The following is a 14001-nucleotide window of genomic DNA, read 5'->3' as shown; positions in this document are numbered from 1 at the left end:
AGTTGTTATTTTTACCCATTCCATCGTGGTTACTGAAGTAAGAACAGGTGAAACTCATAAGATGCTGGTTTCAACTTGACAGTTTCCCCAACAACGAGCTCTATCACAATCATTTTGGGAAAACCAGATGAATATTCAGTTTCCCCATCTTATTCGAATGCATGGCAATCTTATACTGTATATGTTTTGTCATCTGATCGAGTCGCTCTTTTTGTCTCTCTCGTGTCCTCAATTTTGACATTGATGACTGCATTGTTGATAGTTATGTTTTTCCCCTCATTCTTAATATTCATCTATCAATTTATTCACAAATAAAGCATTTAAGTTTAAGATTCTATTTTCTGAGGTTGTGGTGATGACCTTAATAAATCATGACTTTTGTGTTATTTTACTTCTCCTTCTCTGTTCTTAAGGGCATTTATACTAGTCCTATTCATTTATCTTTGATTCATCTTCATTAATAATTTAGTGATTTTAGAAAATAACCTATTTTTTCTCCCATACTTCTTTTTATGCCAATATATTAATTTCATCTTGATTTGAAGTATTGTATTTGTGGCTGATGCCACAGTGAGTAGTCAGAAGCATTGCATTGCATTGCATTGCGATTGATTGGAATTTAATTTAATTCATTTGTCCAATTTATTGTTGATATCTGAAATTTTGAGTGAGAATAGTTTGACGATGGTCCACTAATATTGAGGTACATTTAAATCAAAAGGATTGATACGGAGCCTGAAATCAGGCTACCACCTTTCACTAGCAAATTTTTTTTTTTTTGGGATAACTTTTTTTTAAAAATTGTTTTAACACCATTTCTCTGTTGCGTTTCAGCCTCACCAATCTCCAGAACTTGAACATAGTTTTGGTGTATGTTTTGCATAAAGAATGGTGAATATGAAATGACAAGAATTATACATGATGTGTCTGATGAAAATATCATACATATAAACTCAATTTTAACCTAAATACAAACTATAACTACTCAACGTCGTACATCTTTTGTTATCAGCCTCTTTATAGTTTTAATCCGATATTGTTGCAGGGCGAGTTCACTCGATAAAGGGGGGACAAAGCGTGTGTAACATTTCTATTGATGAGCTGTGTAAGTATTCTATCATTATTATTCACAAGTGACAGTCCTTACTCAATCATGGCATGCATTCGGAAAAACATTGTTTGATTTCCGATTAAGAAATTTAGCTAATTCTTGATATATATTTTTTCTTTTCTTTAATTTGCAAGGGAAGGATTGCTATGATGACCAAAATATACAACTTTGTGTGAATATGATCGACAGAATGATCATCACTATCTCGAGGAATTATGTTGATTTTGGACTACTACTTGCTACCCAGTCAAGAGTCAATAAAAAAAAGGTGTTTTCTTAGAATCAGTATTCAAGGAAAGAACTAGTTAAATGAATTTTTGCCAATATTAACATTTTTGGTTGGTATCTTTCTCCGTTTCTGTAGATTACGAGGGGAAAGTCGGGCCAATTCCTGTATCCAGAAAAAGATCAGTTACAGCATTCAAATCATATGTTCTATCTACATACAATATTAATCTCAGTTAATGTATCATTTGATCGGACCGGGTCAAGTTTACTAGGTATATAATATTATTACATTCTGATTCCATGGCCAAATTTATATTTTAATAAAACATTATCTTATTTTCATCAACCACCAATTCTTATGTGCTTTTATTTTAAAAACCAGAGCAAAATTTTATTTTACATGAGTTGTAAAACCCCCCCCAAAAAAAAAAAAAAAAACTGAAGCCATAAATCTACAAAATTATCTCACTCCCAGTGAGATAATGTCATGAAATTTTTTTGAAATTCTATATGGGATCTATTTTTATTTGTATTTCAATATGTTAAGTTAATACTAATCAAAATGCATGGTTACTGAAATTGAATTGATTGTTTAATTCATTAAAATTCTGAAATTGGGGAAGATCCATCGACTTGTTTGACGAGACAGAGGCAGAGACGGTGATTGATGCAGGTACTATCCATTTTCATAGAGAGACAACTTCCTTGAATATCTCAAGTGCCCAATAATTTCGAAGCACTTGCACAGAAAATCAAACATACGAACAAATTTAGCCAAGTTCTTTTTTATTTGATTTGTCCATAATCTTTTCTGACAAACTTAACTACCCCATGTGACTGGAAAAACATTAAATTTCATACATAATTTCTCCAAAATTGAATTTTTGGTCGATTCAAACTTCCATTTTGTGACGTGTCAACATGACCAAACTCGAATTTCCAACTAACCTTTATTTCCGGGCAATGTCCAAGAGACGTTGAAAGAAAGTGTGGGGAAGCCATAACAAAGCTGAGACATTCTGTGTTGGCTTCATCACAGGTAATAAAAGTTAGGACAACTTGTATTATTAATTTCAACATATAAAACAGTCATTTTTCTGCGTTGGCTAGTTATGTGGTAGAATACATGTGTATTTATATGAAATGTTTTTTTTTTTAAAAATAAAAGTTCTTATTTTTTCCAAAATAACATTTGGTCGCCATGAATGTCTTTGGTCGGAAATAACGTCCTAGGATCGTCGACTGTCCCAACTATACCAAGACGAGTTTTCCCAGCGTGCTTATGTCCTTACTCACGTACTCTAAGAAACTTCTCAGGAGGTCATCCATCCTAGAATTGTCACACGCACCATTTGGAAGTTTTCAATGTCAGAATTGTCTCAAATCAAGCACGCTCAACTTTGTGGTTCTTATCTGATGAGGTTCTAAAAAGAAGATGTACCTTCTTGATACGAGGAATAACTATCAAATTTTTCGAGCACTCCTCAAATGCACATTCCCATAGATGAACAGTTTTGTAATCCATCTCATTTTGGTGTGGAATCGGTTTATTCATATTCTCTTCACCTAGAAGTCTGCCAGGAGCCGCTCATTGTCTGTGCAACCTCATGGCACCGACGATCACTCACTGCCTTCTTCGGCCACAAACGTTACACACACCATATTATGAGATATCGGCTTTGATACCAACTATAATGTCTCAAATTCGACGACTGTCCCCACTGTACCAAAACTAGTCTTTCTAACGTGCTTTTGTCCTCACTCACATGCATTCTTGAAATCTTACCGGGGGGTCACCCATTCCATAATTGTCCCAAGTCAAGCACACTTAACTTTGGAGTTCTTAAGCGATGAGTTCCCGAAAAGAAGATGATACCAATTGAACCGCCCAAGATTCGACGATTGTCCCCACTGTGCCTAGACAAGTCTTTCCAACGTGCTTATGTCTTACACATACGCACCCTAAGAAACGTCTCGGGGTCACCCGTCCTAGAATTGCCCCAAGTCAAGAGCTCTCGAAATAAAGATACACCTTCTTGATATGAGTAGTACATATTAATTTTTTAAGCACGACTCAATTGCACAGTCTCATACCTGAACACTTTTGGAACCCCTCTCATTCCGTTGTGTAATCAGTTTATTAATCTTCTTTTCATCTAGAAACCTGCCAGGAGCCACTCATTGTTGCAACCTCGTGACACCTACGATCGACTCACTGTCTTCGGCCTTGGGTGTGACAATTCTTGTATGACCATAAAAGTCTTTTCAAGACCCTCATGCTAAAATGAATTGAATATTTGTTTTGTTATAATAGACAACAAACTAGTCAATCTTTCTTTTATTTTAAATGTGATCTATAAATTATATGATAGAATTATAAATATTTATATCAGTTATGTTATTGAATATTTTGATGGTGCACAAGAATAAGATATGATCAGTATGACCCATAACTCCAAATATACATATAAATTGGCTTTTGATGTTCACGTACACGAGTTAAGTTGACATGTTTTCAAAGAAGGAAATGGCAAGTACCATTTGTTAAAACAAGACGCGCCGAGTCCCTTTCTGTCCCACGCTTGCGTTTTCTTCATAATCTATGCGTTACGTGATTTTGTCATCTTATTCTGTTATCATGCTAAATGGTAAAATATCATGCGGTTGATTTGTCCTCTCTTGGTCATTTCTACGTGGTGCTCACAGTAAGTTGGATTTTACACAAGGTTCGGCACCTAAAATAATCTTCTATCTTACACACCCCCACATAAGATTCGTGGGTCCTTGGAAGGTTTTACAGTTGACAGCTAACTTATATGGTCTTTTTTAAAAATTAAGAAATGAAGCTTCCTGTGTTGTTCCCTGTCACCAGTTTCTCTATTTTAGAAGTTACTGCGCAGTTTCTTGGTTACCGGCTTTGGATAGTTTGCTGCGATAATTTTTTTAGCCATTTCAACTAGTTACCTCGTCGGCTTGTGACTTCCGCTCTTAGATGAACATTAAACGGCTACTCGGGGAGGGAAGTGAGGGAGGTTCTGAAGCTGGCGAGAATAAACGCCGGCGCTTAAGTTCCAAGTGGGTGGACTTGGACTTGGACTTGGACTTGTTCATTTTTCTGGTTTATTGATATTGATTGGATGTGTATGATTATCTATGTTTCATGCGTTTTTCCTCTATCGGGTTTGTGCAGTATTTTCAGGGAGGTGACTGCTGGACGGCTGCTGCAAGAATATGTACCCAAATTGGAACCCCTCATCCAGACATGGGTATTTATTCATAAAATCATTAATAGTGTATTTAACTCAATCAAACTAATTATTGTTTTAATTTATTTTTAAATTTAATTTTAATTACTAAATTTATACATTTCCGTCAAATTCACGAAAAATATCTACCATATTGATGATAGGTAATAATGGGCAGATGAAGAGAGATGAGTCGGATTGAATAAAAATAAATTATTAATAAATATTAAGGTTATATAAAATTTCTTTCTCTCATTTGGAATAAAGATATTTTCAAACTTTTTATGTGTCAATAGAGATACATGATTGAGAGAAATGTTTGTATGTAAGTTATTCCAAACACTGTTTTTAAGCTATTTAGTCAATTTTTTATATATGCTGCTAAATAAATATATATTACTAAATAATATGCTTCATTTGATCATTTTGTGTTCTTGCAATGAGATGAATTTTTTAACATAGCATTACATGTTTTGGTGTTATATGTCGTTTGTATTGATCATGTTGTGTTTGGATTCCTTTATGTGACTTGTTTGTTCACCGAAAGAAAATATAAAACAAAACCATATATCCCACAAAAATGATTATTTTTAAATTTTTTTTCCTTGAGATATTTTGTTAACTTAGATTACTTAGTTTGAAGCGACTTAGAAAATATTAAAAATGATTAAATGTTTTTTCGTTTTTAGCTTATATCTCAGAATATAAAGAGATAATATTTTTTTATTTATTGGGACAAATGTATTTTCAGACTTCTGTCTATAAATCAGTATTCAAAATTTTTACAACATTATTATATTCTCTATTCAAAATTTTTTATTTAAATTGATTGAAGGTATTTGCATTTGAGTTTTTATGTGCTTGATTATATTATTTTTGTAGTATTATTTATTGTGAAATTAATAAGTGGACTAAAAAAATTAGTGGATCTATGAGTCCTCTGGTGGACGACAAACATGGATAAATTGTTAAAAGAGATAATTTCAAGTAGATTTTTGGCATACGATTTTTTTCTAATTNCTATAAAAATTTTGAATAATATGAGTTACTATTTAATTTGAGAGTGATTTATGCTTTTTGTTGCTCGTATATACTTCAATTTCTTTGTTATTGTACTAAATAAATTATTTTTGAACTTTGAGTTATCATTTTTTTATGGAGGTTGTTTGTGTCATGAATTTTTTAAATTCATTTTGTTTAGTATTGTTGGCGGCAATTGATTTTTCTGATATTTTATTATTTGTCTTGTTGTTTATATGAAAATATGTATGAGAGTACACCAATCAAAGCCACATATTTTGGGTCTTATGTTCTATGAAGAGGGTAATATATGATTTCTGTGAATTATATAATTTATTGGTTCTTCATACATGTAGTTAAGAAATGTATCAAATTTTGAACAAAAGATTTATGACAAACATAGTAAATGAAAAAAACAAGTTAAAAAAAATAATGTCGTGCCCTTATTTCTGTATGATATAATTCAAACACATTTTTTTAGATATTTGAAATTAGATCTAACTAAGTGACATGAAACATATACATATATATTTGCAGGCGTATTTATAGCAAAATATTAAGATCAAGAATGATTCACCTATTCAAAAATTAGATGATCATAAAATTTTGAATAAAAGTGTAAACTTCATCTTCATTTGATTTATTTTAAAATACATTAAAATTAATTAATGAAAAAAATCAACCCGTGTTATATATAGATTCCATTAGCTACAAGTTCTACAAATATTCATTGATGAAAATTTAACAGGACATAAAACATGAAGATAATTATAATATTTTTAAAAACTTATATTTTTTGAGAAAAAAATATTTAAAAAACATAAGAAAAATTTTTAAATCTTATAAACCATTTTAAGTAATTGTAGATGTAAAGTAATTTGTTTTACATAAAAATTATTTGAATTCATTCTTATTTCTTTTTTTTCTATCCCTTTGATGCATATAAAAGTAATTATTAGACATAAATTTAATGAAGTGTCTTCTTATGGTACCAAAAAATTATTTGTGTTTGTCATGCATAGGGTTTTACGATTTGACAAATTGACACGTCAGTGCAATCCTCATTATGTTCACCATTAGCTTAGTATAGGGTTTTGCACGGTAAATCACAATTATAAGAAATAAAAACGTGTCTTGGGTAACAAATATAACTTTTGACTTGAAGATTCTGAAACGTTTGAACGAAAAGATAAATCTTTCACTATCATTTAGTTTTGTTGGGTTAAGCGTGCATGAGTGAGGGTAGTATTGGGATGAATGAACTCCTGAGAATTTCTCGTGAGTTAAACTGCTAACATTGTGTCGCTTATTTTAAATTCCATTAAAGATATAGTTTTTTTTTTTAAAAAAATGGACTATAAATTTCTTTCCAAAAATAAAATTTCATTTTTCTTCAATTATTATAAAATTCATTAATTCATGAAAATGAACAAAAAAAAACACATGTATTTATTAATATTATTTAACGAAGATAGAACATATATGTGAAATCACACCATTTTATTAGAGTTTTCAAATTTATTAGTCGTGTATTATTTACGTTATTAATAGATGTTAATTTACTTAAGTTAAAAATAAAAATTGGCACAAAAACTTCTATGAGACTTTCGTGAAACATGTTTCCTATCCAACCCTAATTTAAGATGGACAATAAATTACAAAAATTGACTAAGAAATGTAAATAAATAATTTTTTTTACATAAATTTAGGAATAAAAAAATGTGTATTAATGTCCAAATATATGTAAGATGGACAATGAACCAAAAAAATTGACTAAGAAATATATCTAAGATGGACAATGAATCACAAAAATTGATTAAGAAATGTAAATAAATACTTTTTTTACTTAAAATTTAGAAAAGAAAGAAGAACGTGTATTAATGTCCAAATCTATCTAAAATGACAATGAATCACAAAAAAATCCTTAAAAAAACATTAATTTAATTTGCTAACTTAAATGAATAAAGAAAAGTAAATAAATAATTTTTTTGGCATAAAATTAGGAAAGAAAGATAAATGTATAATAATGTCCAAATTCATTTAAGATGGATGGTGAATTACAAAAAAAAAAACCCTTAAGATAACTTAATAATTTAATTGGCCAACTTAAATGAACAAAGATATATAAGGAAATTCACAATTGAAGTGGTATATGTATATGTATGGTAGATTGGTTTTCTCAAGTCATATTAGCAATGCATCTTTCTATTCTTGATCTGTTGTGTTTCTGCCTGATAGGTGCGCGAGGCGGTGGACAGTTCGTTTGAAAAACTGAGGTTGGTATATTACTAAATTATGTTGTCACCTTTGGAATCACTTGCTTTTTCATCTCCAAGTGTAATGTTGCTATGTATCTGATTTCATGGGATTACAGAGTCTATTTCAATGTCTGTACTCGTCTTTTTAACTGACCTGCCAGGTTGATTTAGATGTAGTTTAGGTTTCTATGCACCTTGTTTTTTGATGTCAATCTAAAAATGTATCCTCGAACTATTTCTTTCAGTTCCTCTCACGACCAAATAGAACCATCCTCCGTATCCAGGACTTGGCAGTTGCGATTTCAGAGTAATATCCACAGAACCATTTACACAGGGAGTAAAATTTTATCTGATGACAAAAGCCCTGTAAAAGTGGTCTTATATGATCCCACTTCCCAGAGAATAATAACTTCAGGTTCCATATCTTCAAGCAAAGTGGATCTTGTAGTCCTGGATGGCGAATTTAATCCTGATGATTACGACGATCAGATGGGACAACAGTTTGATCGCAAAACCGTGCAGAACAGAGAAGGGAAAAAGCCGTTGGTAAGCGGAGAGTTGATTGTTCAATTGCAGGAGGGTGTAGGATACATCGATGAAATTATCTTCACAGACAATTCAAGCTGGATAAGAAGTGGGAAATTTAGATTGGGTGCTAAACTTCATGCCAGGTCTGATCGAATAAGGGTCAGGGAAGGAATTAGTGATGCCTTCAAGGTTAAAGACCATCGTGGCAAGTGTAAGCGTCATTTCTGGACCTCTTTCTCCTTTAATGGTCATATAGTTTGTATAAATGTCTTATGGATGTTCATTCATTTTCTGATAAGATTAACTTGTAGAAAAAGACGTGCTGATATAATCATTTGTTCTGTAGCATATGAGAAACTTTACCCGCCATCCTTGGATGATGAAGTTTGGCGATTGGAGAAGATCGCTAAAGATGGGCCATCCCATAAAAAATTGGAGGAGTGCAAGATACACTCTGTCAAAGATTTCTTGCGACTGTACTTCAAAAACCCGCTGTACTTGCGTAGCGTAAGATACACTTATACGAAGTTTATGTACAAATTTCTTGTCCTGACAAGACGTAAATGCTTGCCAACACTACTCGCTTGATGTGTAGTTGCTGCATAACATCTCCAATAAGATGTGGGCAACAATCGTTGGACATGCTTTAACCTGTCCAGTCGATAACAAGCTATACGTGTTCAGTACTGTGCAAGGGACCAGTCTAGTGTTCAACTCTGTCCACAAGGTCGTAGGAGCAACTTTTGATGGACAGAATTACCATTCTTTGGATAAACTCGACGTATATCATGTGGTTGGTTTCTTGCTTTTGGAACTTCTTATTTTAACTTGAGCACAAAACTGGCTAATTTGACTTTAAAATTCTGTCCCGTGGAAAAGATATATGAAAAAGATTTAGTTTGCCTTCTGTGTTGCCAGGAGGTGGTGGAACATCTGAAGCAGCACGCATATGACAACTCGGAGGACTGGGTTTTGATAGCCGACCCATCGATTATTGGCTCTATCTCTATTCTATTGGCAAGTGCTGGAGAAAGTTCATTTAACAATCCAAGCTTGGATCACACTAACATGGAAGGTGAACACGGTTGAACTATGGCCCTACTCGTACATGCTAATTTCCATTTACTTTTTGGTCCCAACCATTTTTCAATTTTTATACCTTCGGCTTGAAAAAATTCCATCAGTATCTGGTTTAATGGTTAACAAACATGATGATTTACTGCATATTATTAATGGAAACTGTTTAAATTCGTGATTATAAGAAAACTCTGATCTTTAGACATTTTGGAAAACTCCCTTTGTTAATCTTTCGACATTAAGGTCGCAAGACATCTACTAGCTTTAGGAAGTACCCCTTTGTTAATCTTCTATGACTGGCATATCTCTCTCTTGAACTTGGAAGCAACTGAAATATCATTTTTATCACAGATTATCTGGAAACGCAGATGAATGTCAACCATCCAACTATTTCATTTTCACAACCTTACAAAGGGGGAGAACAATATAATAGCTCCTTGGAAAGTGTGGCAGACCAGAACCAAGGGACGTTCAATTTAGCTTTGGGAAACTGTTTCGGGGTGGACAATTCCCCTGATGAATTCTTAATGGGAAATGGTCATACATGGGCTTCAGAAGATCACTATGTCGGAACACAACTGCTTCATCAAGATCTACCGGAGGATGGTAGACCTTCAGGTGGAGCAAGTTTCCGGCAATCACAACATAGGCACAATCTCTTATGATCCTGGAATTCATACTCCCAAGACTAGGTGGTGCAAGGTTCTGGCAGTGATCAAGTGGTGGATACTGGTTAGGCGTAACATAGCTGCTAGAAAACTGGAAAGCTTCTACAACTGAATGTGAACATCATCTACAAGAACACAAGGTTGGCTTTTGAATCCTCCGTGTAAATTAGTCAAGATTCTGTAACATAGTGTGTATTATAGGCTTGTGTCGATGTCGCGATCCCTTTGCTTAAAATGCAAGAAAGGGTGTCTTTTTTCCATGTACGGACAGTGAAGAATCAACTGCCTAGGAAAATGTTAAGCTTCCTACTGCTTGGTTTCTGCATCACATCAATTATGTGGTGTTTGTGCAAAGTCTGTTAATATTTGGATCCATAAATCTCTGTGTACTTGTTGAGTCCCAAATCCCCTCGATTCCAAATCTTTATAAGTTGAAGTTCTAAATTCCAAATTCTAAGTAGTATCTAACGTATTTTTTTCCTAAATTCAATGTTACTAAGTGTAAAATTTTAGTTATATATTGAAAAGTTTGTCTCATTCAGGTATAATCCCCATATTTTTGGAATTAATTATGAAGTATTTAATATAAAAATTAGATATTGGAATTGTGGTAAAATTCAGTAATGGAGGTAAATATTTATCTGAATCAATGAACTCCTCCCACCATTAGAATCTGACAATCTTCTTGCCTCTCCATCAATGTCAGCTGTACCTTGTGTCGATCCACAGGTCATTTTCACTCTCACCATGTTGTAAGTGTAACAGTTCCATTATCTGATCTCACCAAACTTTCGAGGCTTTACTCTCTATTTTCATCGCGATTTCTCATTATTATTCAAGGTTAATTTCTCATTGAGCGATGATTATGGGTTTCGGCCTTTGATTTTTCTATTACGGTCGCAATTTACCCAAATCCAGATCAGATTCTAGTGTTGCGGGTATCAGATTCAGAAACCATAATGGCTTCTATTAGATTGGAGGCATCTAAGCCATACTACGCTACCAGCAGTCTTGTCATAGGCTATGCTCTCTGCTCTAGCTTACTTGCTGTTATCAACAAGTTTTCGGTCGCCAAGTTTAATTACCCGGGACTACTCACTGCTTTGCAGTACCTCACATCTGCTCTTGGGGTCTGGATATTGGGGAAATTAGGGTTCTTGGCACACGATACATTCGTGTTGGAGACTGCTAAGAAGTTCTTTCCTGCGGCATTCGTGTTTTACTTGGCTATATTCACTAACACGAATCTCCTTCGCCACGCTAATGTGGATACATTCATAGTCTTTAGATCTCTCACTCCCCTTTTGGTGGCATTTGCAGATACTGTGTCTAGGAGACAGCCGTGTCCCTCCAAGTTAACGTTTTTATCCTTGGTGATCATATTAGGCGCTGCGGTTGGGTATGTAGCAACGGATAACGGGTTCACATTGACGGCCTATTCTTGGGCATTAGCATATCTTGTGACCATTACCACTGAGATGGTTTACATCAAGCACATGGTGACGAATCTTGGTTTGAATACGTGGGGATTTGTGTTTTACAATAATTTGTTGTCCCTGATGATGGCACCTGTCTTTTGGATTGTGACCGGAGAGTATGTTGATGTGTTTATGGCTATAGGAAGGTCGAGTGGTGGGGATTTGTTCAATCCGGTTGCCTTTTTTGCTGTCTCCCTGTCTTGTGTGTTTGGGTTGCTTATTAGTTTCTTTGGCTTTGCAGCTAGAAAGGCTATCTCAGCTACTGCATTCACAGTTACCGGTGTGGTGAACAAGTTTTTGACGGTTGCCATTAATGTGTTGATTTGGGATAAGCACGCTACCCCAATTGGTTTGGTGTGCTTGCTCTTGACTCTTGCTGGAGGGGTTCTCTATCAGCAATCAGTCACCGGAGGAGCTGGAAATTCTTCCAACCAGCAAGAGTCTGGACTATCCAAACAAATTGACCAGAACAACAGTGGCGATGGTTATTCAGATGAGGATGAGAAAGGCATTTCTGATAAAATTTCTGGTGTATGAACTTTACGTCCATAAGCTGAGGCTACTTATGTGAATTTTGAGGCATACGGTTGTGACTTGATAATATAACTCTGTTCTCATCATACCCCGTCAACATAAAAATAATTAAATGATAATGTGGTTCGATCTTTCCTTCCTGAATTCCTCAGTTGAAGAGAGAGATTGAAACAGTTTATCCTTGAGGTATTGTGATTTGTAATATTAATAATTTCTGATGTTAATTCATCAACTGTTGAATATCATAAAGAGAGACGGAAGTCACGGAACCATGCTTATATTTTCTCTGCTTTCCACAAACATAGCATCCTCTCTCGAGTTCTTTTTTATGGTAATTTTGTCACTCTAGAAGAACACAAGTGGAAAATGACCCGCTTACATGATGCATCTTTATGCCGAGAAATAGGTAACTCAACTATTTGTAGCGATAAATTAAAAAAAAATTTGTGCCCGATGAAAATGACACAAGTCTTTAAATCCTATTGCTAGTTTATGTTGGTTTATATATATTATCTAATCAACTGTCATAATTTTCTAATAATATGTTAGAAATGATTATGCACTCTCTGTTCCACGCATAATTTTTTTCACACTATTTGGGCTCTCATGTCTTTTCACGGATGAAAATCGGTACAAATCATTGAAAATATATTTCTAATAATCTAACATCGATTATGGGTCCCATCGCTTGCCGCCTCAAATGCATAGTTGTTGGTGGAGCTCGGGTCCTGCAATTGTTATGCTTAGGTTATGTATTAAAATGTGAAGGGTTGGGTTTCCATTGAGAATTGTCTCTTCGTACTGTTATAATTGGCATGATCAACTTAATTATGTCAGCCCCTAGCACACTGGCATTGCATGTAGTGCATAGTTATTTATTCATTCATATAATATGTAGAACAGTTTATTATCAGCACTAACTAGGACTTGTGAATATGATGAATTGATTTTTGCTCAACAAGATAATTCGATTATATTTTCTCATTTATCCATTGTGATATGATATTACTCATCACAATCATATGGTTGTACCCATAATTTATGATCTTGTCAAAAAATTGATCATGTTTATTGATTTATTTTTATTTTATTTTTTCTCCAATGCTTGCTAATAAAATTTATTTCACTATAGATACATGTTTTCAGATTTTGATGAAACTGAAATTGTGGGTTGTTGCTGGAAGTTTGACTGCCCTGAGTTGGATAGAATTGGCAATTTCTTGTTTTGGCTGATTATTTTTTTCTAATTAGTACGTTTTATCATTTAAATTTTTTACAGCTAATTCAGAATAAGCTAATTAAAATATGACAAAAGCATTCCAAGATTCAGACTTATAGTATAGGATTGGACATCAATTGATGCTCTGTTTTATGTATCATATGCAGTATATGTTTGTCAGACATTTTATGCCCCTCTTTTCTGGAATTCCTTATATCTGAACATGAAGTTTTTTGACTTCTATTGAACATCCATCTTGAAGTTTGTTCAATTAATCGGATGCCCTCAGAAAGCACTATCTTTTCCACTGCAAAGGTTCTAATTTGTGTTGTAAATTTGCAGTTCATGTTAGATCAGTTTCCAATATGAATAAGTATCTCATTAAGATTAAATGGTTCGAGCACTTATAGGAAAGCAGAAAGTCACACTTGTGATATGTTCATTGTGCCGCCCTCTGCAGGCTAATCCATTTTATTTATTTACCATTTTAATTCTGTAACTGTTGGATCAGAACTGTTGCATTGTGTTTCTCTCTGTTGCAACTGCCCCGATGCAAAATTCAAACTTTAGCTAATTCTTGGTGGGCAGGCTTCTGTAAATTAAGTGGGAATGGCAGCGGCACAAGAGTTCTTTGC

The 14001-nt window shown here is 33.9% G+C and overlaps 2 protein-coding genes across 5 annotated transcripts; both read left to right on the top strand.

Moving 5' to 3' along the window:
• The first annotated feature begins 1062 nt into the window (after positions 1-1062).
• Positions 1063-10180, top strand: LOC140959108 (calmodulin-binding protein 60 B-like). 3 transcript variants are annotated; one of them, XM_073416870.1, is made up of 8 exons: positions 2925-4414; positions 4530-4605; positions 7843-7880; positions 8108-8601; positions 8737-8897; positions 8986-9183; positions 9309-9465; positions 9819-10180. In XM_073416870.1, exons 1-8 carry the CDS (start codon positions 4332-4334, stop codon positions 10130-10132), a joined length of 1521 nt encoding a protein of 506 aa, XP_073272971.1. In that variant the 5' UTR covers positions 2925-4331; the 3' UTR covers positions 10133-10180. The 3 variants fall into 3 exon arrangements, with proteins under 3 accessions (XP_073272972.1, XP_073272971.1, XP_073272970.1); XM_073416869.1 differs by having other exon boundaries at positions 2926-4414; positions 9309-9474; XM_073416871.1 differs by lacking the exon at positions 2925-4414 and adding an exon at positions 1063-1105 and having other exon boundaries at positions 7843-8601; positions 9309-9474.
• Positions 10181-10758: 578 nt separating this feature from the next.
• On the top strand, positions 10759-13548 carry LOC140959110 (GDP-fucose transporter 1-like). Of its 2 annotated transcripts, XM_073416873.1 has the most exons (2): positions 10759-11767; positions 11855-13548. In XM_073416873.1, exons 1-2 carry the CDS (start codon positions 11095-11097, stop codon positions 12148-12150), a joined length of 969 nt encoding a protein of 322 aa, XP_073272974.1. In that variant the 5' UTR covers positions 10759-11094; the 3' UTR covers positions 12151-13548. The 2 variants fall into 2 exon arrangements, with proteins under 2 accessions (XP_073272974.1, XP_073272973.1); XM_073416872.1 differs by having other exon boundaries at positions 10759-13548.
• Positions 13549-14001: the final 453 nt, after the last annotated feature.

The sequence above is a fragment of the Primulina huaijiensis genome, chromosome 15, assembly GCF_012295235.1.
Source record: "Primulina huaijiensis isolate GDHJ02 chromosome 15, ASM1229523v2, whole genome shotgun sequence".
Lineage (NCBI taxonomy): Eukaryota > Viridiplantae > Streptophyta > Magnoliopsida > Lamiales > Gesneriaceae > Primulina > Primulina huaijiensis.
Note: the sequence above shows the minus strand (reverse complement) of the source record. Positions and strands in the feature narration are given on the sequence as shown.